Source organism: Rhinopithecus bieti, unplaced genomic scaffold, assembly GCF_001698545.2.
Source record: "Rhinopithecus bieti isolate Rb0 unplaced genomic scaffold, ASM169854v2 scaffold_33652, whole genome shotgun sequence".
Lineage (NCBI taxonomy): Eukaryota > Metazoa > Chordata > Mammalia > Primates > Cercopithecidae > Rhinopithecus > Rhinopithecus bieti.
Window position 1 is genome coordinate 5496797 of NW_016814761.1, and position 22152 is coordinate 5518948.

Sequence of the window (22152 nt, forward strand, 5' to 3'; positions counted from 1 at the left end):
TCTCTCTCTCTCTCTCTCTCTCTCTCTCTCTCTCTCTCTCTCTCTCTCTCTCTCTCTCTCTCTCTTTCTCTCTTCTCTTTCACATAGTCTTACTCTGTTGCCCAGGCCAGAGTACAGTGGGGGTGATCTCAGCTCATTACAACCTCTGCCTCCCGGGTTCAAATGATTCTCCTGCCTCAGCCTCCCGAATAGCTGGGATTACAGCCGCCCACCACCACACCTGGCTAATTTTTGTCTATTTAGTAGAGACAGGATTTCACCATGTTGACCAGGCTGGTCTTGAACTCCCAACTTTAAGTGATCCACCCGTCTCGGCCTCCCCAAGTGTTGGGATTATAGGCGTGAGCCACCGTGCCTGGCCAGTTTGACATTTCTTTTCTCTTTCTTTTTTGAGACAGAGTCTCACTCTGTCACCCAGGCTGGAGTGCAGTGGCAGCAATCTCAGCTTACTGCAAACTCTGCCTCCTGGGTTCACGCCATTCTCCTACCTTAGCCTCCTGAGTCTGAGTAGCTGGAACTACAGGTGCCCGCCACCATGCCTGGCTAATTTGTTTTGTATTTTTAGTAGAGACGGGGTTTCACCATGTTAGCCAGGATGGTCTCGATCTCCTGACCTCATGATCCGCCCGTCTCAGCCTCCCAAAGTGCTGGGATTACAGGCTTGAGCCACCACGCCCGGCCCTGACATTTCTTAAGTTGATTTTGTGTTAGGCACTTTCTGTGGATTATCTCATTGGTTCTTCCCAGCAATCTGAGGGAGACAGATGAGAGAAATAATTTTGCCCATTTTACAGATGAGAAAACAGAGACCCAGAAAGGTTTGGCAAATTGTCCAGGGTCACATGGTGAGCGAGTGGCAGATTCTGATTCAGGAGTCCTGGGTGGGCTGAGGTCCTGCTCCTGGTGGTGCTGAAACCCCGTCTCTACTAAATAGGCAAAAATTAGCCAGGCGTGGTGGTGGGCGCCTATAGTCCCAGCTACTTGGGAGGCTGAGGCAGGAGAATTGCTTGAACCGGGAGGTGGAGGTGGCAGTGAGCCAGGATCACGCCACTGCACTCCAGCCTTTTTTTTTCTAAAAATAAAAACCAGAATGCTCCTCCCCAGTGATGTGAGCGACTCCTTCCCCCTCTGTCCTCAGGGGTCCCTGCTCAAATCCGGGGCTTTTCCTGATCACTGTAGCTAAAGTGGCATCCTTGTCCCTCTCTGCACCCCTGCCCTGTGTTACTGGGCCCTTTCTAACAGCCCTATTAGGGTAAAAGCCTCGTGTGGAGAAGTTTGGTCCATGTTGTTCACTACTGTATGCACCACGCTCAGAACAATGTCTGGCACCTGGTAATATTCATTAAATAATTAATGCAAGAGGATAGAATGAACCCCTAGAAGAATCTATTCCAAAAGCAGACAAAAGGAGTTTAAAATTCAAAGTAGGAACAAAGACAGGGGCACAAAAACCAACACACAAGCAAAACCAAGTGGCAAGCCACAGCCGCTCCCTGATTGAGCAGCTGTGTCTTGAGTCCCTGCTACCTGCCAAGTGCTGAACCAGGAGGCAGGAACCTGCGGCAGATGGTCTCATGATGGAGGTGGATGAGAAGTCAGGAACCACACTGGACTGAGTTAGGGCTGCAGCTGAAAAGGGGCAGGGGATCTGTGAACTCCTCTATCGATCAAGTGTTCATTGAGCACTGACTGTATGCAGAGTCCCATGTTAGATACAGAAAGTATAAAACAGTGTATGTGGCATGTCCTCTGGGAGCTCACAAACCAACGGGCACATAGCACCCAGTGCTAATGACCTGCAAACCCATGCCAGTGTGGAAATTCAGAGCTGGAAAGGCCATTGTCGGGGGTAAGTGCCTGCTCCCCTGGGCCTCTGTCTGTCTGCGGAGCCCCTGTTCAGCTGGGTGCTTGGCCATCAAGGGAGTTTTTTGATCAAATTTTCTTTTCTTTTATCTTCCTCTTTCTCTCTTTTCTTTCCTTTCCTTCCTTTCCTTTTCTTTCATCCTTTCATTCTTTCTTTTTTTTGAGATTGCGTTTTGCTCTTATTGTCCAGGCTGGAGTGCAATGGCATGATTTCAGCTCACTGCAACCACTGCCTCAAGTGATTCTCCTGCTTCAGCCTCCTGAGTAGCTGGGACTACAGGCACCCACCACCATGCCCAGCTAGTTTTTCTATTTTCAGTAGAGATGGGGTTTCACCATGTTGGGTAGGCTGGTCTCAAACTCCTGACCTCAGGTGATCCGCCCATCTCTGCCTCCCAAAGTGCTGGGATTACAGGCGTGAGCCACTGCACCTAGGCAAATTTGGTTTTCTTTTTACTGACCCAGTGTCCCTTCCTGGGATTCAGGTGACAGCATCCCCCTGCTTTGGGGAAATGGTGCCTGCCCTACGATATGGTCTCTGGTGGGGCTGACCCAGTTCCCTGACCTCCACCCTGACTCAGAGGTGAGCAGGTGAGGCTGGGAAATCCAGGTGCTCCCTTCCCCGTTTGCCATTACTGGCGTGCGAGGTGAGCCAAGACCTGGATATCCTCTCCTGGGAGCAAGAGGCTCTCTTTCTCTTCCCAGGGTCACTTGCTGGCCTTGACATGTGGCAATGCAGAGGAAAACCTCTCTGCGGTAGGAAATAATGAAGCCAGCATTCAGATAGATGCCAAATTGAAAGATGGAGACAGAGAGAAACAGAGCCACGGAGACAGAGGTCACTCCATGAGCCCCTGGGCACACTGTTGATAGGACTTCCCTGTTAGGGACTCCACTCTGAGTTGGGCATTGAGTCGTTTTGAGGTGGGTTTCTGACACTTGCACATGATAGATCTCTGACTTAATATAACAGCTTGTGAAACACTCTACCATCTCCTCCCTAATTAAAGACTGAGAATGTAATCCCAGCACTTAGGGAGGCTGAGGTGGGTGGATCACAAGGTCAAGAAATCGAGACCACCTGGCCAACGGATGAACTAATGTGCGGCTGAATACACCCAGCATTTGCGGCTAGTATAAGGAGCATGAGAGAGAAATTAGACGGCGTAGTGCATCTGGAAGCACTGTGAAGCGCAGGACTGATGTGTAAGGATGTCAATGGCTGCACTGCAGCCAAGAGAATCTCATGTTGACACGTCGAGAGAGCGCGCAGTGATGTTTCTGCACGTAGAGCCACAGATATCAACGCCAATATATCAATACCAAGAATTAGCGTCGCTGGCGACGAGAGCAAACTCCATCTCTATAAACACACACAGAGAAGATGAGACAGAAGCACAAGATAAAAACACAAAGCATAAACATCGGGAGAGAGGCTGCAGGTATATGGGAGAATATATGACTTGAACCCGAGAGGCGCAGGTTGCAGTAGCCAAGATTTAGCGCCATTGCACCCACCCTGGCTAACAGAGCGAGATCACCCACGTCTATATAATATGTATAGAGATAAGAGAAGAGACGATACTGGAGAGTATGATAGAGGAGAGAGATGAGAGAGAGAGGTCCCGCAGTGAAGATTACGTGATTCCCATTCTAGTGAACGTCGCTCCATCGTTTTCAGAAAGCCATTTTCCCTAACAACATGTGCAAACATTTTACAAACGAGAAGAAGAGAGGGTCCTTGATGCAGTGAAACATTGAAGGAGTGGAGGTGGCATTTGCAACACGAAGCTCCTCTGGAAAACAGAGCTTCAAAGTGGCTCCTGGAAGCCAGACACAGAGAATTATCTAGATCAATGTTCCCGTGCTGTTGTAGAGCTTAGCTCCTGAGTAAGGAATTTTGTATCTACACGGGGCCATTTTCACAACACGACTTTTTTGAGTCACGTTCTGTTGTTTTACCTATAAAATTTCTGCCTTAGAGACAGGCCTGCTTTTTAAACACAGGGTGGTTTTGTCTGCTCAGCCTGTTTATTGCTTCATGCCGAGAAGGCTTTCCGAAGTCACAGATGCCTTGAACCTCTAAGCAAGGGACTCAAAATGTCCACGCTGGATTGATTTCTTTTCTCTCCTTAAACAAATGGAAATAAAAGAACCAAATGTCTGTAAACTGAATTTTCTGGTTGTAATGAGGTGGTTCCCACCCCCAACCCCCAGCAAATTCCTACATGGCATTTGGGGATGAAAGAATATTACCCCATAAAAACAAAATCAGGGCTCCAGTGCCAGAGATGTGGAGGGTTATAAGGAGCCATGGTTTACGGAGGGGTCCAGGGAAGGGAGGTGGTGGTGGCTTGAGGTGTAGGGTAGCTTCTATGCTTCACTGGAGGCCTAAAGAAAAACCCCTGGACTTGGTATCTAAACAGCAGCCTTAGGAAATGATCTGTCTCTCAGGTGACCATGATCTTTTGCAAACTCTTTGATGTCTGGGCACATCATGTTTCCTGGCTTTGCAGATGCAGGCAGCTCACTGGGAGCTTGCTGGGAGCAGAGATGGGTGGAGCAGAAGTCTGGCTGAGGAGGGACACTGAGCCTTGGAAGAGGAGAGAGACCAGGGCCAGCAATGCCCGTGTGTGGAGACTCTGTTCAGGGACAGGGACCCCAGCTGGAAGTTGGGTCGCAGTTCTTTGGGCTGTGAGAATTGGGCACCAACTCAAGTCACCCCAAGGAATGTGGTGGGATCATAAAGACCCCTGTGGGGAACCATCAGCTCCAGGAAAAGCCGGAGTTAGGAGGGTCTTCTGGAGCCAAGCATCCCAGATGCTCTTGTGGTCACCGCAGGGCCTTTGTACCCATCGTTGCCTCTGCCCACAGTCCCCTCCCCCTACTCCTCCTAGGCCTGGCTTTGGAGACCTCCCCTCCTCAGAGAGGCCTTCCCACCCTCTGCTCTCAGCCTCTCACTGGGCTTTCTTTTTCTCCATGGCACTTGTCGGTGACTCCTGCTTCCGTCCATCTCCCCTAACTAAAATACCTGTGTGAGAAGTCTTGAATATCTTTCCACTGCTACTGTCTCATGGTCTGAAAGAGACTATCACATGGTGGGAATAAATTAATATATATGTGAATGAATCAATGAATGAATAAAATTTCAGGGCTGCTGGGTACAGTTGCTGAGAGTGTGTACTGCACAACTCCGGAGGTCACTGTTGTCAAAGGCAAGAATAGGAATGTTGATCCCAGAGTGCACAGTGTACAACCTACACTACTGGACCCCAGTGGCCTGAGCTCCTTTGTAAGGCAAGCTTGCTCACCACCCATCATGGCCACACTTTCTACCTCTTGACCTGGCCTTACTCCTGTAACCTCATTTTCTCTGGATTTCCTATTTCAAATACCCAAGGAAGTGAATCTGATAACTCTGGATAGTTGTCTTGCCTCAAGCCATGTCATCGGTCACTCTGGGCAGCTTGGAATAATGGCCTTCACATGACGTCTTCTATCCTGATTATTTCAGGCTGGGGAGGGGGCAAGGTTGCCTGTGGTGGTCACCTGTGTGTGCTGCCTGCCTGGACCCATGCAAATACTTCACAAACAATGTCTCATTTTATCCCCACAACATCCCCACAACAAGGCAGCACATTTATTTGTTTGTTTATTTATTTATTTATTTATTTATTTATTTATTTATTTATATCTGAGATGGAGCTTTGCTCTTGTTGCCTAGGCTAGACTGCAATGGCATGCTCTCAGCTCACTGCAACCTCCTCCTCCAGGATTCAAGTGATTCTCCTGCCTCAGCCTCCCAAGTAGCTGGGATTACAGGCATGCACCACCACACCCAGCTAATTTTGTATTTTTTATTAGTGGGTTTCACCATGTTGGTCAGGGTGGTCTTGAACTTCTGACCTCAGGTGATCCACCCACCTTGGCCTCCCAAAGTGCTGGGACTATAGGCATGAGTCACTGTGACCGGCCAGGCAGCACTATAATTATACCTACTTTACAGGTGAGGAAATGGGCTCAGAGACTGCTATCAGGCTGGCTGAATTAAAACATGGTTCCATTGCTTTCTGGCAGTGGAATTGATTAATCTGAGCCTCAGTTTCCTCATCTGTAAATTGGGCACAAAAATATCTATTTCAAAAGAGTTGTGAGGATGAAAGACATCGTTGGTACTGGTGTCTGTTGGTGTGCTGTCCTTCTCTCCGACTCGGAAGTGCTTGCTGCCACTGTCTGCAGCGATGCCGCGGGTGGGAGGAGCTTGCATGTGCTCTGAACACTTGACGAAAATGAAAAAATTTGGTTTTTAGGGTTTGTGTTCTGAGGCTCAGTTGTCTGGGGCACGAGTGCTTGAAGAAGAGAAAAGCTCCCCGGGACGCTTGCACACGTGCTCCGGCAAGTCTGCATCTGACTCTCAAGGCTGTTTTGTCACCTGATCTCCCAGTGACTCTGAGATGTGTGATGAGTCCGGCTCAAGGAGTGGGGAGCTCAGGGGCATGCCCACTGCCACTCAGCAGGTGAGTGACAATCCCGAGTCAGGCAGTATTCCAGACAGAAACCAAGACATGCTCGCAGAGAGTTCCTTCACTCATTCAGCAAATATTCACCGAGTATCAGCTACATATGGGACACTGTTGTGGGCTCTACTCATGGTAGTGAACAAATCGGACCAAAACACATGCCCACATTTCCATGGCAGGAGAGAGACAATGAACAAATGAACACGTAACTGTTGTATTTCAGGTGGTGGTGGTAAGAGAAAAAGAAAACATGGGCTGCTTCTGATAGACGGGCAAGGGAAAACGTCAATGGTGAAATATTTGAGCAGAGACCCAGAGGAGGTGAAGGAGGTGAATATCAGCATGAGCCTTCCAGGCAAATGGCACAGCAAGTGCAAAGACCCTGAGGCTTTTGCGGAACTAAGGACACAGCTGATGCGTCTTGCTTTATGCGTAAAAGCCCTTAGTGTAGAATTGCCAGATAGAATACATGGTGAGAGGTTAAGTTTGCATTTCAGATAAACAAAGGCTCATTGTTAGTATAAGTATGTCCTGTGCAACTTGGGACATATTTATTTAAAAAAAAAAAAGAGTCATTATTTATCTGAAATTCAAATTTAACTGGATATCCTATATTTTTTATTTGCCAAATCTGGCAACTCAACTCAGTGGTTTGTCATCATGTGAGCTATGGAAATAAAAATCTCAGGCTGGCTTTCCAGGGGCAACTGGCTGGGTGAAATAGGGGATCAGAATTGGGTCATGCACGTTTGAATGCTGGCTTTGTCATTTGTTAGTCATGTTTCTTGGCCAAGTCCTTTGACCCCTGGGCCTCCATATCTTCATCTGTGAAATGGGAGATACTGCATCCAATTTCAGGGTGATTCGAAGACAAGAGCTAATCAGCAAAGCTTGGACATCAGATAGCTGTGTCATTCACATTTACTCTTATTAGTTGTTGCATCATGTGTAAGATGAGCTCAAATCTGTTAATCTTCCCATAAGATCTTTTCACATGAGTTGGGACTAACCTGTTATATGTAGAGTAATGGTTTACCGACAGGGAGGCAATAAAGATAAAACTCGAAGTAAAAGAAAGAACACAATTTTTTTAATGAGCAGAAACACAATGAAGGAGGTGAGAGAAGGAAGAAAACAATAGAGATGGAGAGAAGCACGACATGGGGTGGTGAGGAGTTCCCAGGACCCTGGGAGCCAGGAGCCCAGCCTAATCCTAGCTCTGCCCTGATTCACTGTAAGACTTTGGGTTCAACAGTTTCTCTTTGGGTGTCAATTTCTCTGTCTTCAAGATGAAGGAATTGAACTACATGTCTGCAGGACTTTTGTTGTAATGGACTGGAAACCCAGTACACAATGGCTTAAGCTGAACAGTCCTGGGTGGGGCAGGCTTCAGGGATGGTGGGCTCCAGGGACTCACTGATGCTGTCGGTCTCCTGCTTCCTCTTGTTTTACTGTCCTGTGGCTTCTCTCACAGGGCAGGCTCTCCCTGAAGGGAGGGAAGATGACTGCCAGCAGCAGCCCCTGACCTAGCAACCCCAGTGGGAGGAAAGACTCCTTTTCCTGGTAGTTCCAGCAAAAGTTCTAAAGTTGAATCTCACTGACTTAGATTAGGTCACATGACTGTCACTGAACCTATCGCATGTGCATCTCTGGTTGACCAGGCTGGGTCACGTACCCACTCTGAATTTTAGAGAAGAGGATAGTTCAACCTGAAATACAGGGACTGACAGTGAAGAAGGGACATTTCCACTGAGGAAAACAGAGGAAATCTTGGCCAGGCACAGTGGCTTATGCCTGTAATCCCCGCACTTTTAGAGGCCAAGACAGATGTATTGTTTGAGGCCAGGAGTTCAAGATCAGTCTGGCCAACGTGGTGTAACCCTGTTTCTACTAAAAATACAAAAATTAGCCAGGTGTGGTAGTGCACGTAGTAGCTGTAATTCCAGCTACTCAGGGGGCTGAGGAGGGAGAATTGCTTGAACCCAGGAGGCGGAGGTTACAGTGAGCTGAGATTGTGCCACTGCACTCAGCCTGGGGACAGAGGGAGAGTCTGTCTCAAAAAAAAAAAAAAAAAAAAAAAAAAAAAAACAAAAAAAAAACAGAGGAAATCTTTGCAGAAGAAGGAGAAAAGGCAGGGTCTCAAATTAGGTGGGCTTCCAAAGTGTTTTCTATGAAACCCTGGGAGCAGAGAAAATGGTAGTGAAAAGAAACCAAGCCTAGGGGCTCTGGGCCCCTGCTGGGATCACCTGATAAAAGGCAGGGTGTCCAGTCCGATTTGAACTTCAGATAAACAACGAGTGAATTTCAGTATGAGTATATTTAATACATATACTCCAATATAATGGGATATACTCATACTAAAATTCATTCATTCTTTATCTGAAATTCAAATTGAACTGCACACCCTATATTTTTTTGCTAAATGTGGCAACCCTAGTCCCTCCCCTGCTCTATTTAACCAAAGAAGCTCTGTTTCTATTTTCTGTGTCGAGCCTGTGTGGAAAACTTCCTTGACCAAAAGTTTTAGCTGCTGAACAAAAGAGAAGGCCTGTATCCTTTTAACTGACATGGTTGCCATGCCCTCTCCAGCTCCCCAGTGCTGTATCCAGCAGGGCTCCTGGCTGCAGGCAACAGAAACCAGCTTGGGCAAGCTGGTGCAGAAAAGAAGTCCACTAGAGGATCTTGGAGGCTCACAGAACCCCTGGGAAGGCCAGAGAACCAGGCTTGGGGGCTCTGTAGCTGGGACACGGCCCCAGATCACTCTGCAGAATGGTCTGGGCCTGCGCTGATAGCTTCTGGGGTCGGTGCCTCTGACTGACTGAAACTTGGTCACCTGTCAGGGCTCTGGCTGCAAAGCAGGCAAGACAGTGCTTTTCTGGATATTCACCAGATGGGGCATCCTCAACCAGAAGAGAGGGCTCAGATCTAGCTGGGAGGAGGGAGATGCTGAAAAGCAGGAGCAATGAACCCTCACTCCTGCTCTTGCAGGTGGAATTCTGGTTTTTGATGTTTCTGGGGAGAAGGGGAGTTTATCAGATCAGTCATCAGGGGCCAAACAGCAGAGTTTTGCTGGGAAGGGACTCTGGGGAAGGTTAGGGTCAGAGTTTGCCTAAAGGGGCCAACAGTTCCAGCCTTTTCAACCACTGGCTCAGTAGCCCTCAAATCATGAATTCAATGGAGCTGTCTTGAAATGCACCATCCTTGGTGGTCCTTTGGTTTGGGTGATGGGTTGGGGGAGTCTGGGCACATCCTCCAGACACAGCAGAGCCCTTCATGAGGCCAGCGGCAAACCAGATTCATTGGATCTGACTGGTAGATGTGTCTTCTTTGGTCTAATGACCAAAACCAATTCAATTAGTTGCCAATAGATAAACATTGAGAGATGTCACCATTCAAACTCAAGTTTCTAGCTTCTCTGGAAAATTAGAACTATCTGGTGATGTTGGAATCAAATTTCTGATGCCATCCAGAAATATTCCTTGGGCCTCACATTGCATCTCTGTATTTATGTTACCTGGCTGGTACCCATTGGCTTTTGAGTGCATGACTTCTGCAATAAAGGAGGAATTGAAGAGGGGCTCAGAGGTATGTTCCTCAAACACTGATAGGGCATCTACTGTGTGCAAGGTCTCCATGGGCACTGGGAGGTCCATCCAGGACTAAGACAAACCCTGTGTTTTGGTGTAGCTCAATGTTTAAGGACTTAGGTCCTGGAATAAGATAGCCGGTGTCAGAATTCTGATTTTACCATTCATTCACCATTGGTGTGGCTTCGGGCAGGTTCTCTCAAGTATTTGAGCCTCAATTTCCTCATCTGTAAAATGGGGATAATAATAAAATAACACAAGGTAGTTGGGAGAAGTAATGAGTTAATTTAAAAAGACAGCCGGAATCACAGATAATGAAGTTTTAATTTGAAGCCCCAGTTGGTCGGCTGTAATTTCAGAAATCTAGAGCCTCGATCGTCAACATACAGTCTGAAGACCACAGCCTCTGAGCCCCCAGGAGCTGATGAGGAGTGCAGAATCTCAGCCCACTCAGACTGGCTGTGTGGGAATCTGTGTTCTAGCAGACCCCCAGGGGATTCATATGCACAGTTGGGTTGGAGAAGTGTTGCTTTAAGTTAAAACAAGGAAGGAAGGGGCTGCTCCCAGGTCACTAAACCTTCACTGATGCTTAAAGGCCTGTGCTGTGTAGACAGATGTGGCTTTGGATCCTGGCTCCATTACAGATTGGCTGTCTGACTTTGGGCAAGGTGCTCTCTGGATGTTGGTTCTCCTTCTCTGCCATCTGAGGAGCAGAACTAGCCTCTGCATGCAGTGAGGGGTTGCAGGTGATGTGGGCTTGGGCAGTGCAGGCTTAGCAGGTGTCCAGCACAAGCAAGTGCTCCCAACAGGTGACAGGTCGGCCGCTCCCTGTCACGTTTTGGAAGGAGGAAAGGGCTACCTCTAATGCTGAACCAAGGATAGTTAGTGCTCAAAACCATACCAGACTTCCTCCAATCAAGGAAGAAATACAGCCCTGATAATAATAAACAAAACACTGCTTCCCTCTAGCTGGCTTCCAGATCCTAGAAATCCTGCATAGTATCAGCTTTCTCTAGAGTGTGTGTGTCGTCTGTGTTTTCCATTTGGAACTGTGGCCACTGCCATGTGTACTTAAGACTGATGGAAGACGTTTAGTCTCTCATTCTGCTGCTTTTAAAGTTGTGCAAAGAAAATCTCAGAGTGGGCAAACGTGAGGAGTCCAAGCCTCCTCACGTGCAATGAGAGATCTGCATGGGAGACAAAATTTCACCACAGGTGTGCTCCAATAACTTCCTCTGCAGGGTCCACCTCTCTGCACATAAGGGTTTTCAAGCCTGTGCACGAGGCGGCTCTTGGCCTTCTATTCCTTGCTGGGGTTGGAGGTCCAGGTCATCTGGCCTTAGTCAGGTGGTGTGGACAGAGAGAGCAGCCCACTGGCTTCCTTGACTGTGCTCCCCAGGGAGCCCCAGGGCCAGCTGAACCTCCTCTAGGGCAGATGGATGAAGATGAGGTCCCCACCTCGCTGAACAATGTGTGTGTCAGCAGAATTCTTTTCTTCTTTTTACTGCCTTAGAGAGACATGCTGACTTGGTCAAAATCGCTTCGGCAAGATGTGACTGATGACGGAGGAAATGAAAACTCCTGGCCCAGCACTGGGAGGCCAGCAGGCGAGGGGCACGGACCCTGGGCCGGGGCCGCCTGACACAATAACACCCCTCACAATTCCAGGCCATCTTTCATCCAGGCAAAGGCGGCCCCAGGTGTGGAGCAGACTGGGGCAGATCGGATTACGGTCCTGGAGCCTAGTGCTGGGTGCCCTGGCCAGGGGAGCCACAACTGGGAGTGTGTGGGTGGGGGACTAGCTGCTGGGGAAATGAGATAGGCCCCAGGGAAGTCCCTGGGCCCGGCTGGCCTGCCGTGGGCCTGGGCACAATGTGAGGATCGGAATGCAGTGATGACCCTTTCATCTCTAATGTTCCCTTCCACTTCGCTCTCTCTGTTGCTCTTGCTCTCAGAGTCAGGATACATTTGCTTTTCTCTGCTTGGCCAAAAAGCAGATCATCATGAAAAGTTTTGTTGTTATTTTGTAACTCAGGAGGCTTTTTTGTTACCATATTTTCCTTTTCATCCAGATGGTAACATAATAACATTTATCAAGGGTTTTCTTTGTGTCCCAGGCACTGTGGAAAGCCCTTTCCATGAATTAACTTCTGAAACCTCACAGCTATCCCAGAAGACAGGCGCTATCAGTCCCTCCGTTTTACAGATGGGGGAACTGAGGTGTAGAGAAGGTTAAGTCCCTTGCCCATGGTGCACAGCTGGAAGAGACAGAGCTGGAGTGTGAATGTGGGTGGGCAGGCTCCAGTGCCCAGGCTACCTCCTCCACACAAGACTTGACCTTGGCAATCTCAAAGCCTTTTCTGGTGGTGGCCTCAGCTCCCAAACTGGCATCAGATGCACTCCCAGATGGATATTTCTTGCTTGCTAGTTTTCTTTCATTCATTCATTCATTCATTCATTCATTCATTCGGCATTCACTGAGGGGCTGGTGCAGTCTTGGGGATGCCTCTGGGGGAGGAAACAGGGAAAAGAAAGACCCCCCTCCCCCAGCATGGATCACAGGAAAGATAAGGCTAAATGGGGGTTTGTGGGAGTTCAGAGGAAACCTTATCTCTTGAGGTCTTGGTTATGAAGGGCATGTTGTCTCTTCCTCTTGCATGAGAAAAGATGGCATCTCAGAGGAAGGGTTTCTGGGGAGAGGGATCTGGGAGATGCCTTAGCTTGGCGCCTGCACTGGCGCCTGCATGGTCAGCCCTCAGTCAACTGGTCTCTTTAGGTGTTGGCTGTGCTTATTACTATTCATTCAACAGGTACGAATTGAGCACCTGCTGTGTGCCAGGCTCAGAATAGGCTCAGGTGAGATGCACAAAGAAGGGTAAACTAGAATCCTTGCTTAGACACTGACAGATCAGTTGTTTCATATGTAAATTGTAGCAATGAGACCTGCTGCCCCTGCCCCCAGCCTCACCTGCTTGTGAAGATCCCTCCAAAAGATTTGAGAGTAGACAAAAAGCAGAGACTACTGCTGAAGGGCAGGGCTGCTTTGGCTCCTTGTTATTTCAGACTTTGGAAGAAAGTGACCTCCTTTCTCTCTGCTGGCACTGGAGGTGGCATAGCCTGCCCCTGGCAAGCCAGCGCTGGAGGGTGTGTGCAGGGCTGGGGACTGAGCCTGGTTTCTGTTCCCTTCTCTTTAGGGCTCAAGCACTTGCTGTTCCTCCACCTGGGATGCCTTTCCCTGGAAAAGCCTGTCTCTTTCTTGTCTTTCAGAACTCAGATCAGTGGCATCTCCTCCAAAAGCTCCCCTCCCCACCCTCCATCACCTCACCCTGTTTATCTGCTTCCCCCCCTCCCGACTGCCTGTCAGTTATCACAGGCTGAAGTGACCCAGGTTCTCCAGTTGCACACTCTCAGATGGATCCTGGATGACTGTGACACTACTGCAATTTCCCCAGTGGCCCTGGGGTAGGATTCCTGCACGCCACGATGCCCACCTTTCCTTCTCCCTCCTGCATGTCCTCCTCTGCCTGGCTTCTGAATTTCCAGAGAGAGTGATGGACAAGACCCGCCTCTCCTCCCGTCTCTGATTCTTATTTGAGGCCCTTGCTTTGCTTCCCTGGCCTGGAGGCCGTGGCTCCTTGATGGAGTCCGCCGTGTGGGTTCGCTCATGGCCGTGTCTTCCTGCCCAGCATTGTGCTTGGCCCCAGGACTGGCCACGTAATATCTGGGTCAGGTGCAAAATTAATACGGGGCAGGGGGGACTTTGTTCATAGGTGATTTAGAACTGCATATGGTGACCCCAGAGTAGGAAACCAAGTGTGGGGCCCTTGAGAGCTGGGGGGCCCTGTACGATTGTCCAGGTTGCAGGCCCAACAGCTCCCCACCTGATATCCTGTGCTCCGTGCTTGTCTGTTGAAGGAAGGAGTGAATGGATGAAGACCAGGTGGTGGGAGTGGTTTGAGGGCCTTGCCTGGTGGGTGGGCAGAGGCCCCTCCCTGGCATGGGGGCTCAGGACCTGTTCCATCTCACAGCCTGGGGCCTATGTATAAATGGCCAGGACCTGCGGGCTGGCATGGGGGCTCAGAACCTGTTCCACCTCATTCTTGGGGCCTATGTATAAATGGCCAGGACCTGCAGGCTGGCATGGGGGCTCAGAACCTGTTCCATCTCACAGCCTGGGGCCTGTGTGTAAATGGCCAGGACCTGCAGGCTGGTAGTTTTCTGCTTCTTGCCTGGCCTCTGGCCTCCCCTTTCTCTACCCATGTGGCTCCTCAGGCTGCTATCTAGTCCAAAAGCCCCCAAGGGAGACCCAGAGGACCACTTGGCCAAACTACTTCTGCTCCAGAAAACTGTCAAAGACCATAATTCTCTTCCCCAGCTCTCCTGCTCCAGGAAGGACAGCCCCAAAGTGAGGCTTAGCCAGAGCCCCTCCCAGACAACCCCCCTGTCCCCGCCCGCTTTCCTAACCTCAGCCCTTCCCAGTTCATCCCAAAGCCCCTCTGGGGATCCTCTCTCACCCAGCCCCAGCAGGGGAAGGAGACAGGATGAACTTTTACCCCGCTGCCCTCACTGAGTGGTCTGGGGACTCCCTGTGACAGCGCGCATGTCTCGGTATTGATTGAGGGATGAATAGATGAGGAGAGGCAGGAGAGGAGGCTGATGGGTAGGTCTCAGGCACAGACCCTTGGAGGGGAAGAAGATGCGAAGACCAGCGGCTGGCTCCCCAGGCACTGCCAGGGGGAGGGCTGATGGGAAGCCCTAGTGGTGGGGCTGGGGTGTTTGGTCTCAGGCTGAGGGGTGGCTGGAAAGATACAGGGCCCCTTGGAGGAGAAGGTGGGAAGAACCCCCCAGCTCACACGAAGTTCACTTATTCACTCAACAAATCGTGATTGCGCAGCCACAGTGGCTACCAGGCGCTGGGTTCAAGGCACTGCGGGCACCAGAGCTGCGGAGAAGATCGCTGGTCCTGGCCCCAGTGCGCTGGGCGTCTAGCGGGGATAAGAAGGCAATAAAGAAGGCACGGAGTAACTCAAACAGCAATTCCAGACAGCAAGAGAAATTACAGGAAAGAAAACAAATGTGCGTGGGGGTGAGGCGAGGAAACAACCTCAGCTTGGCAGGTCTTGGAGGTCTCTGGGAGAAAGCAGGGTCTGATGGGGGGCGGGAGGTGGTGAGCGGGGAGCGGTCCAGGCGGAGGGAATGGCCAGCGCAGAGACAAGCTGGCAAGCGGTTCAGAGAGGCGCGGAGGGGTCAGCGTGGCTGGCTTAAAAGGAGACGGGGACTGAGGGGCAAGACCGCCTCAAGGGTCACCGCTTCCAGGAAGCCTTCTATTTCCGCGCCACCTCCGCGCTCCCCCAACTTTTCCCACCGCGGCCCGCGGCCCACCGGTCCCGCTCGGGCCGCCTTCCTGGTCCGGACCGCGAGTGCCAAGAGGGCAGGGCCGGCTCAGATTCCTCCAGCCGCATCCCTGCGACGTCCCGCCAGGCTCTAGGCACCCCGTGGGCACTCAGTAAACATTTGTCGAGCGCTCTAGAGGGAATGAATGAACCCATTGGGCACAGCTGGGGGAAGGGCGGGGCCGAGGGCAGGTGGGAGGCCGCCGGCGCGGGAGGGGCCCCTTGAAGCCCGTCCTCCTCCTCCTCCTCCTCCTCCGCCCAGGCCCCAGCGTGTACCACTCTGGCGCTCCTGAGGCGGCCTCTTGTGCGATCCAGGGCGCGCAAGGCTGGGAGAGCGCCCCGGGGCCCCTGCTCTTCACGTCAGAGGTTAGAAGAGGGTGGGTCGCCGCCGCCTGAGGGCGAGAGCGCCAGAGGAGCGGGAAGAAGGAGCGCTCGCCCGCCCGCCCGCTTGCCTCCTCGGCACTGGCTCTCTGGACTCCTAGGCTTGCTGGCTGCTCCTCCCACCCGCGCCCGCCTCCTCACTCGCCTCTTCGTTTGCCGGGGCTGCTTTCCAAGCCCGGCGGTGCGCCCGGGCGAGTGCGGGGCAAGGGGCCCGGGGCCAGCACCCAGCAGGGGGCGGGGGTCCGGGCAGAGCGCGGCAGGCCGGGGAGGGGCCATGTCTGGCGCGGGCGCAGCGGGGCCCGTCTGCAGCAAGTGACCGAGCGGCGCGAACGGCCGCCTGCCCCTTCTGCCACCTGGGGCGGTGCGGGACCGGAGCCCGAAGCCCGGAGCCCGGGTCGCGCGTAGAGCCGGCGCGATGCACGTGCGCTCGCTGCGCGCTGCGGCGCCGCACAGCTTCGTGGCGCTCTGGTCATCCCTGTTCCTGCTGCGCTCCGCCCTGGCCGACTTCAGCCTGGACAACGAGGTGCACTCGAGCTTCATCCATCGGCGCCTCCGCAGCCAGGAGCGGCGGGAGATGCAGCGCGAGATCCTCTCCATTTTGGGCTTGCCCCACCGACCGCGCCCGCACCTCCAGGGCAAGCACAACTCGGCGCCCATGTTCATGCTGGACCTGTACAACGCCATGGCGGTGGAGGACGGCGGCGGGCCCGGAGGCCAGGGCTTCTCCTACCCCTACAAGGCCGTCTTCAGCACCCAGGGCCCCCCTCTGGCTAGCTTGCAAGATAGCCATTTCCTCACCGACGCCGACATGGTCATGAGCTTCGTCAACCTCGGTGAGTAAGGGCAGGCGGGGGTATGCGTCTCTGTTCGGGGGCACTTTGAGACCGGGAGGGAGGGAGCCGCTTCTTCTATACAGCCCGCCCAGCTTTCTGCTCCTGGTTGAAATCGCAGTGCCTGCCCGAGGGTCTCCCACCCACGGCCCTATGGCTCCCAAGCTGTGTGCGCCTCCAGGTCTGGCGCGCTGGGCTCGGTGGGCCTGTGGGGGTTACTGGGAAGGAGAGATCCACCGAAGTCCCCTCCATGTTACGCCGCCGGCCGCATCTCTGGGGCTGGAGGCGCCGGCCGTTCAAAGCGCGGGGCTTGGTCATGTGAGCTGTCCCGGGCCGGCGCGGCTCGCGCTACCTGGATGTAAAGGGCCCTTCCCGGCGAGGCTGCCTTCCCGCCCTTCCTGGGCCCCTCTCAGCCCTGCCTGGCCCTGGCATCGCGGCCGTCGCACTCCCTTACCCGCCCTGACAAGCCCTACCTGTCCCCTAGTGGTGCGCCCGCCTTAGCGTACCGCGCGCTCCGAACGCCTTGGGGCCCCTCTCCGGGCCGCCGGATGCCCCATTCTCTCTTGGCTGGAGCTGGGGAGCTTGCTAGTTTGCTTTCTTTTCTTTATTTTTTTTTTTCTTTTTTTTTTTTTTTTTTTTTTTTTTTTTTTTTTTTTTTTTTTTTTTTGAGACGGAGTTTCGCTCTTCTTGTCCAGGCTGCAGTGCAATGGCGCAATCCCTGCTCACCGCAACCTCTGCCTCCCGGGTTCAAGCGATTCTCGTGCCTCAGCCTCCCGAGTAGCTGGGATTACAGGCATGCGCCACCACGCCTGGCTAATTTTGTATTTTTAGTAGAGACTGCGTTTCTCCATGTTGTTCAGGCTGGTCTCGAACTCCCGATCTCAGGTGATCCTCCTGCCTCAACTTCCCAAAGTGCTGGGAATACAGGCGTGAGCCACTGTGCCCTGCCGCTAGTTTTCTATTTTAAATATTTAGTGGTAGGTCTCGGGCCAGCAGAATCCATTTTCAGCATTTATCACGTGTGGCGTGCAATCCACAGGTTTTGGCGATTGGGTTGCGCCGGATCTCCGAGCTGACGCCGCGGGGCGACTGGGGGTCCCAGTTTACGACTGGAGCCGCGACGACCCCGAGGACGCGAGCCTGGGGCTGCCTCGAGGGCCGGGGAGCTCCCCCTCCGTCTGCGCGCACTCATTCTCCAGACTTGCTCAAACTAACCCCCCACCCCCCCACCCCGGCAGCGCACTGCGGAACTGATGATCAAATATTTGGTTTCCGAGATAACACGCCCCGATAGCGCTGTTTCCTGAGCGCTTTCATTCTACTTGTGTAACTTGCTGCGAAAACCCGAACCAAGTCAAGACAGCAAACTCACGCCCACGGGCTCTGTGTCAATATGGAAATAATGATACTGAAGCCCCACGCTGGGCACCTGGGGCGTGGACTGGGGGCGCGGGGAAGCGCAGATCCGCCTTCATGCTTCCCCCTCCTGATAAGGTCCCTGGAGTTCCCGGGGAGGCCATTGTCTGTACTTAATAACCAAATCCAGCTAGTGAGCCAAGCTTCAGCGAGCAAGGGGTGGGAGGTTTAGATGCCAAAATACCTTTAAGAAAGTTTAAATTATACTAAGCAGCCAGTTAAGAAGGAAGCAGCAACATATGACCTGATTTAGAACCATCTCCAAGATGCATGAGGTGGAAAGAAGCAAGGTGCAGGTGAGTGGCCTGCATGTATGCTTTTGTGTATCATGGTGTCCTCCTGGAGGAAGACACCAGGAACTGGAGAGAGATTTTACTGGAGGGCTAGAGAGGTGGGGGCACAGCTGGGGCTTAGGGAGTGGGAGCTGGGGTCTGATTTTTCATTGTCTGCACTTCTGTATTGGTGATTTTTTTTTTTTTAAAACAATGTGTATTTATTAACTATACCAAAAACTAAAGGAAAATTCCAAATACATACACATAAATAATGAACGCAGAGTTCTGTCGCCCTCCTGAAGCCTGGGGTTAGCCAGGGCCCTTTCTCTGCTGGGGGATTTATGGCATCTTCCGTTCTGTTGGGTACCCCGGACTCCCACTGAAGGTGCAGGTCCCAGCGGCTGCCTTCAGAGCCTGGCTGGGGTCATTAAAAAGGTATTTGTAATCTCCGGCTTCTGTAGAAGGCCCTGCAAACCAAGAGCAAAAAAGCCGCCACTGCTTATGGGCCGGCGGTGTGGGCTAGGCCCCAGGGGCTCCCTGTCCCCCAGAGAAAGACCAGGTTGCTCGGAGGGTGCCTCTGGGAACTTCGGTGCTGGCTATTTGCTTCCCCCATGGCGGCAGGAGCAAGCTGGGACTTGTTTGGGAAGGCCACAGCTGGGTGGTTTTCCTCCTCTGGCTGTACACACACCTTTCAATCCATTTCTTTCATCTTGAAAGGACAAAGACCGGCTTGTCTGAGCCTCTTAATCAGCCAGGCTGGCTTTGGGCTTTGTGGGACCCTGACTTTCTCAGGTCTAGCGTTCTGGGACATCACTCCAAATTAGATGGCAGAGTGGCTTTTAACAGAGCGCACTGACCTTGTTTTCTTTCTCTCTCTGTCCCTAAACTCGAGGTCATTAGTTAGGTGAAGACCTGGGCTGCAGTTTGGCGAGACGCTTCCTGTAGATGCTTCTAATGTTGGCCTTTAATTTCTGCTAAGCAGCAGCACAGGAATAAATTGCCTGTCCCTTCTGTTCTGTTGTAGCCTGGAATTTCTCCATAGGAGGGACTTGGGGGTGGCAGTAGGGTTGAAGAGGGTTGGGGGGAGGTGTAGCAGACTTGTCTGGCCACTGAGTTTGCTGAGAAAGAACACTGCTATACTGTTTTTCCTTGGATTGCAAATCATGTTGATCTGTAGTATTCAGTTTTCTAAAGGTAAGTTTATTCTCACAATTTACAGAAGAGTGAGAAAATATCACTAGCACATATCAAACTATTCCTTATTATTATGGTGGGACTTTGTCGGGGGGGTGGGGCATGGGTGAGGATCTTGGCAGCCTCTGTTGCCCCTTCCCCCTGCACTGCATAGCTCTGCTGTCTTGCAGGCAGGCAGCCTGCGTACGCTGGGGGACCCCTGCCTGAATTCTGAAGGCTTTTGCAGACCTGGTGCGTTTATTCTTCCTTCTGTCTGCCGCCAAACTGGTTTTTGTTCCTGTAAGTTGTTCTTGGAATTCAACTTTTTTGCCAGGCTGAGCGGGATCTAAACTAGAAGGAAAACTAGAGGGGAATTTACGACAAAACCAGGTGGTGGGAATGAGGACTAAAGGCTACACCTTATGACAAAGCCCAGCCTGTACCATAAAGCCCCGGGCAATGTGAGCTGAGCTGCCTGAGTGAGACTCCCATCTTCCCAGCCTGGGCCCCTTAAGTTCAATGGCAAGATTTGTAAACTGGTTTGGATTAACAACCCCAACTCCTCTGTGTAGACTTAATTTTGGAATTCAAAACAGCTACCCTCTCTTAAATAATCCCCAGGCAATGGCGATTCTGCCCACTGAATCTAGCCGTAGCCCATTACCGTTCCTTCTTTGGGAAGACCCAGCAGCTGTGTTAGGGATCTTCTAAAGTAGCCGGCTGGCACTAGGGCAGTGGAAGTCATCATGTTTATCTCTGGTCCAGGTAATGAAGGCATGAAATTTGTGTAATCTTTGACGCTAAATTGAAAAGAAGAGAAAGTTGGAAACCTATCATTATTGGAGTCAGCCTATAAAAGTGGCTTTTGTTAATGTAGCTGAAGAGTAGGGAGAAGGCCGTGCAGTTTGATTTTTGCTTTTATGCCATCTGGCTGTCCTTTTTGTTGACAAGTGTTTGGCATTAAGACCTCTCCCATTGCCCCTCAAGAGCAGTCCCTACCACTGTAGAGTATTAGAAAAAGATTCTGTTACAGTTTAAAAATTTCCTTCAGGGAGTGCTTCGCAAAGGGGAGCGTGGACTGCAGGCATTTGCAGCTGTAACCTGGCTTGTGTTAAAATTTGGAAGGGCTGTTCCACATTCCAGCACTCGGAGCGCCGGCCCTCACTGGTGAGCAGCCAAAGGTTAATATAGATGTCACACAGCTCCCCCCTCTTTCTTTCTTTCTGCAGAGCGCCTTTGCTATAGGAGTGCACCAACAGCTGTGTTTTTCGTAACCCTTTCAAAATCACTTCTTTTAAACCTCATTTTCCTGCTTATATAAATCAAAGATTTTCCTCCACTTTTCCCAAGCATGTATGTGACCTAGCTTTGAACTTTTTTCATCTTCTATGTATTTTCCTTCTGGAATCAAGGCAGGGTAAGGCTGAAACCTGGATGCCAGCCTGGGTGGCTCTTTTTGGTTTTGGTTCCAGGGTTGTCATTTGGTAGTGGAGCGGTCCCCATGGAAGGGGTAACAGAGATGGCCCACTTGCAAATCCGTTTTAGGGGGATGACTCTCTGAATGCACAGAGAGAAGAAACTGCTTTTGAGATGCAGCCCCCTCAAGCTACAGTTTGGGGCTTTACCATGGCGTAGTAGGCTATCAAGACTTGGCCGAGATAAACACAGCTGGTGCACAATCCCCTGACCACCGGAATGCCTGTGATGTGAGTGAATATCACATGTCCGCTGAACTCAGAGACAAGTGATGACTTCATTCCAGGGAGAGTCCCATCTAAGTTGATTGATCACTCCTATCGCTTTAATATCTCCCCCTCATTTGGTAAGGTCATATTTGGCCCATTGCAAGAATCAGCATGTCCTAAGTCTCCCCCGTCTCCACCCTTCCCCGTCTGCCCATCCGTGTAACCGGCTGAATATTTCAAATGGGGAGCCCTTTGCACCATGCTTCTGGCCACATGAATTCTTTCACGCTCACTCTTCAGGCTTAGCTGGGGGGCTGTCGGCACACTGTTTTCTTGGCAAGCCACTGCAAGGCTTCACCTTAATGCACTCTGACACTGTCACCGGGGTTAGGGCACAGGCGGGGATGTGTGGGACCTGTCATGTTATCGTCAGAAGGAATGTGCGGATTAGCCTTTACAGCATAGTGGTGGGAGAGCACTGCAGCTGTGTACACTTATTATAAAAGATTTAAGTCCCACTGGTAAAATCAATATATTGAATTGCACAACCCTCTGCTTTTAATTAGTTTAAATCAAATGCGCCAGTGCCATTTTGCCTCCTCTCGCCTTCATGGGGTGAGGAAATACCAATATTTACATAGAAACTGTTAATTTGTGGTGAAAATGATAACACATTTAGCTTTACACACTCAAATTGCTCCAGCCTGATGGATCCCAGATCAACGTGGAGTTGAGCTGAGGAGATGACGTCACCAGGAGCGGGGAGGAGACAACTGTGATGTCTGTTGCCTGGACCCTGGATTCCAGATGCAGGTGGACATGTGTGTAGAGGCAGTGCCTGGGGAGGCTGGTCCTTCAGAGAAGTGAGCTGGTTCTTTCTATTGCAGATCAGAAACAGTGAAATTTACCCACATCATCTCAAATCCTTTCTTGGAAGCATTCTTACAAAATTGTGAAGGGGGCACTTGCTCTTGGGTCATTTTGAGCCTGTTCTCCCAGTATGCAAGGGTCATTTGCACTGGGCAGCTC

General features: G+C 51.3%; 1 protein-coding gene and 1 long non-coding RNA gene across 2 annotated transcripts in view; one reads left to right on the forward strand and one right to left on the reverse strand.

Moving 5' to 3' along the window:
- The window catches only part of LOC108515295 (uncharacterized), a 20111-nt gene extending 4629 nt beyond the window's left edge, over positions 1-15482 (reverse strand). The window contains exon 1 of the long non-coding RNA XR_001881489.1: positions 15075-15482. This is a non-coding gene — a long non-coding RNA (uncharacterized LOC108515295). The remainder of the gene's footprint in view (positions 1-15074) is intronic.
- A 152-nt stretch (positions 15483-15634) lies between these two features.
- The window catches only part of BMP7 (bone morphogenetic protein 7), a 101814-nt gene continuing 95296 nt past the window's right edge, over positions 15635-22152 (forward strand). Inside the window, exon 1 of the mRNA XM_017852137.1 lies at positions 15635-16577. Within this exon, the coding sequence (XP_017707626.1) occupies positions 16160-16577 (418 nt within the window). The 5' untranslated portion in view covers positions 15635-16159. The remainder of the gene's footprint in view (positions 16578-22152) is intronic.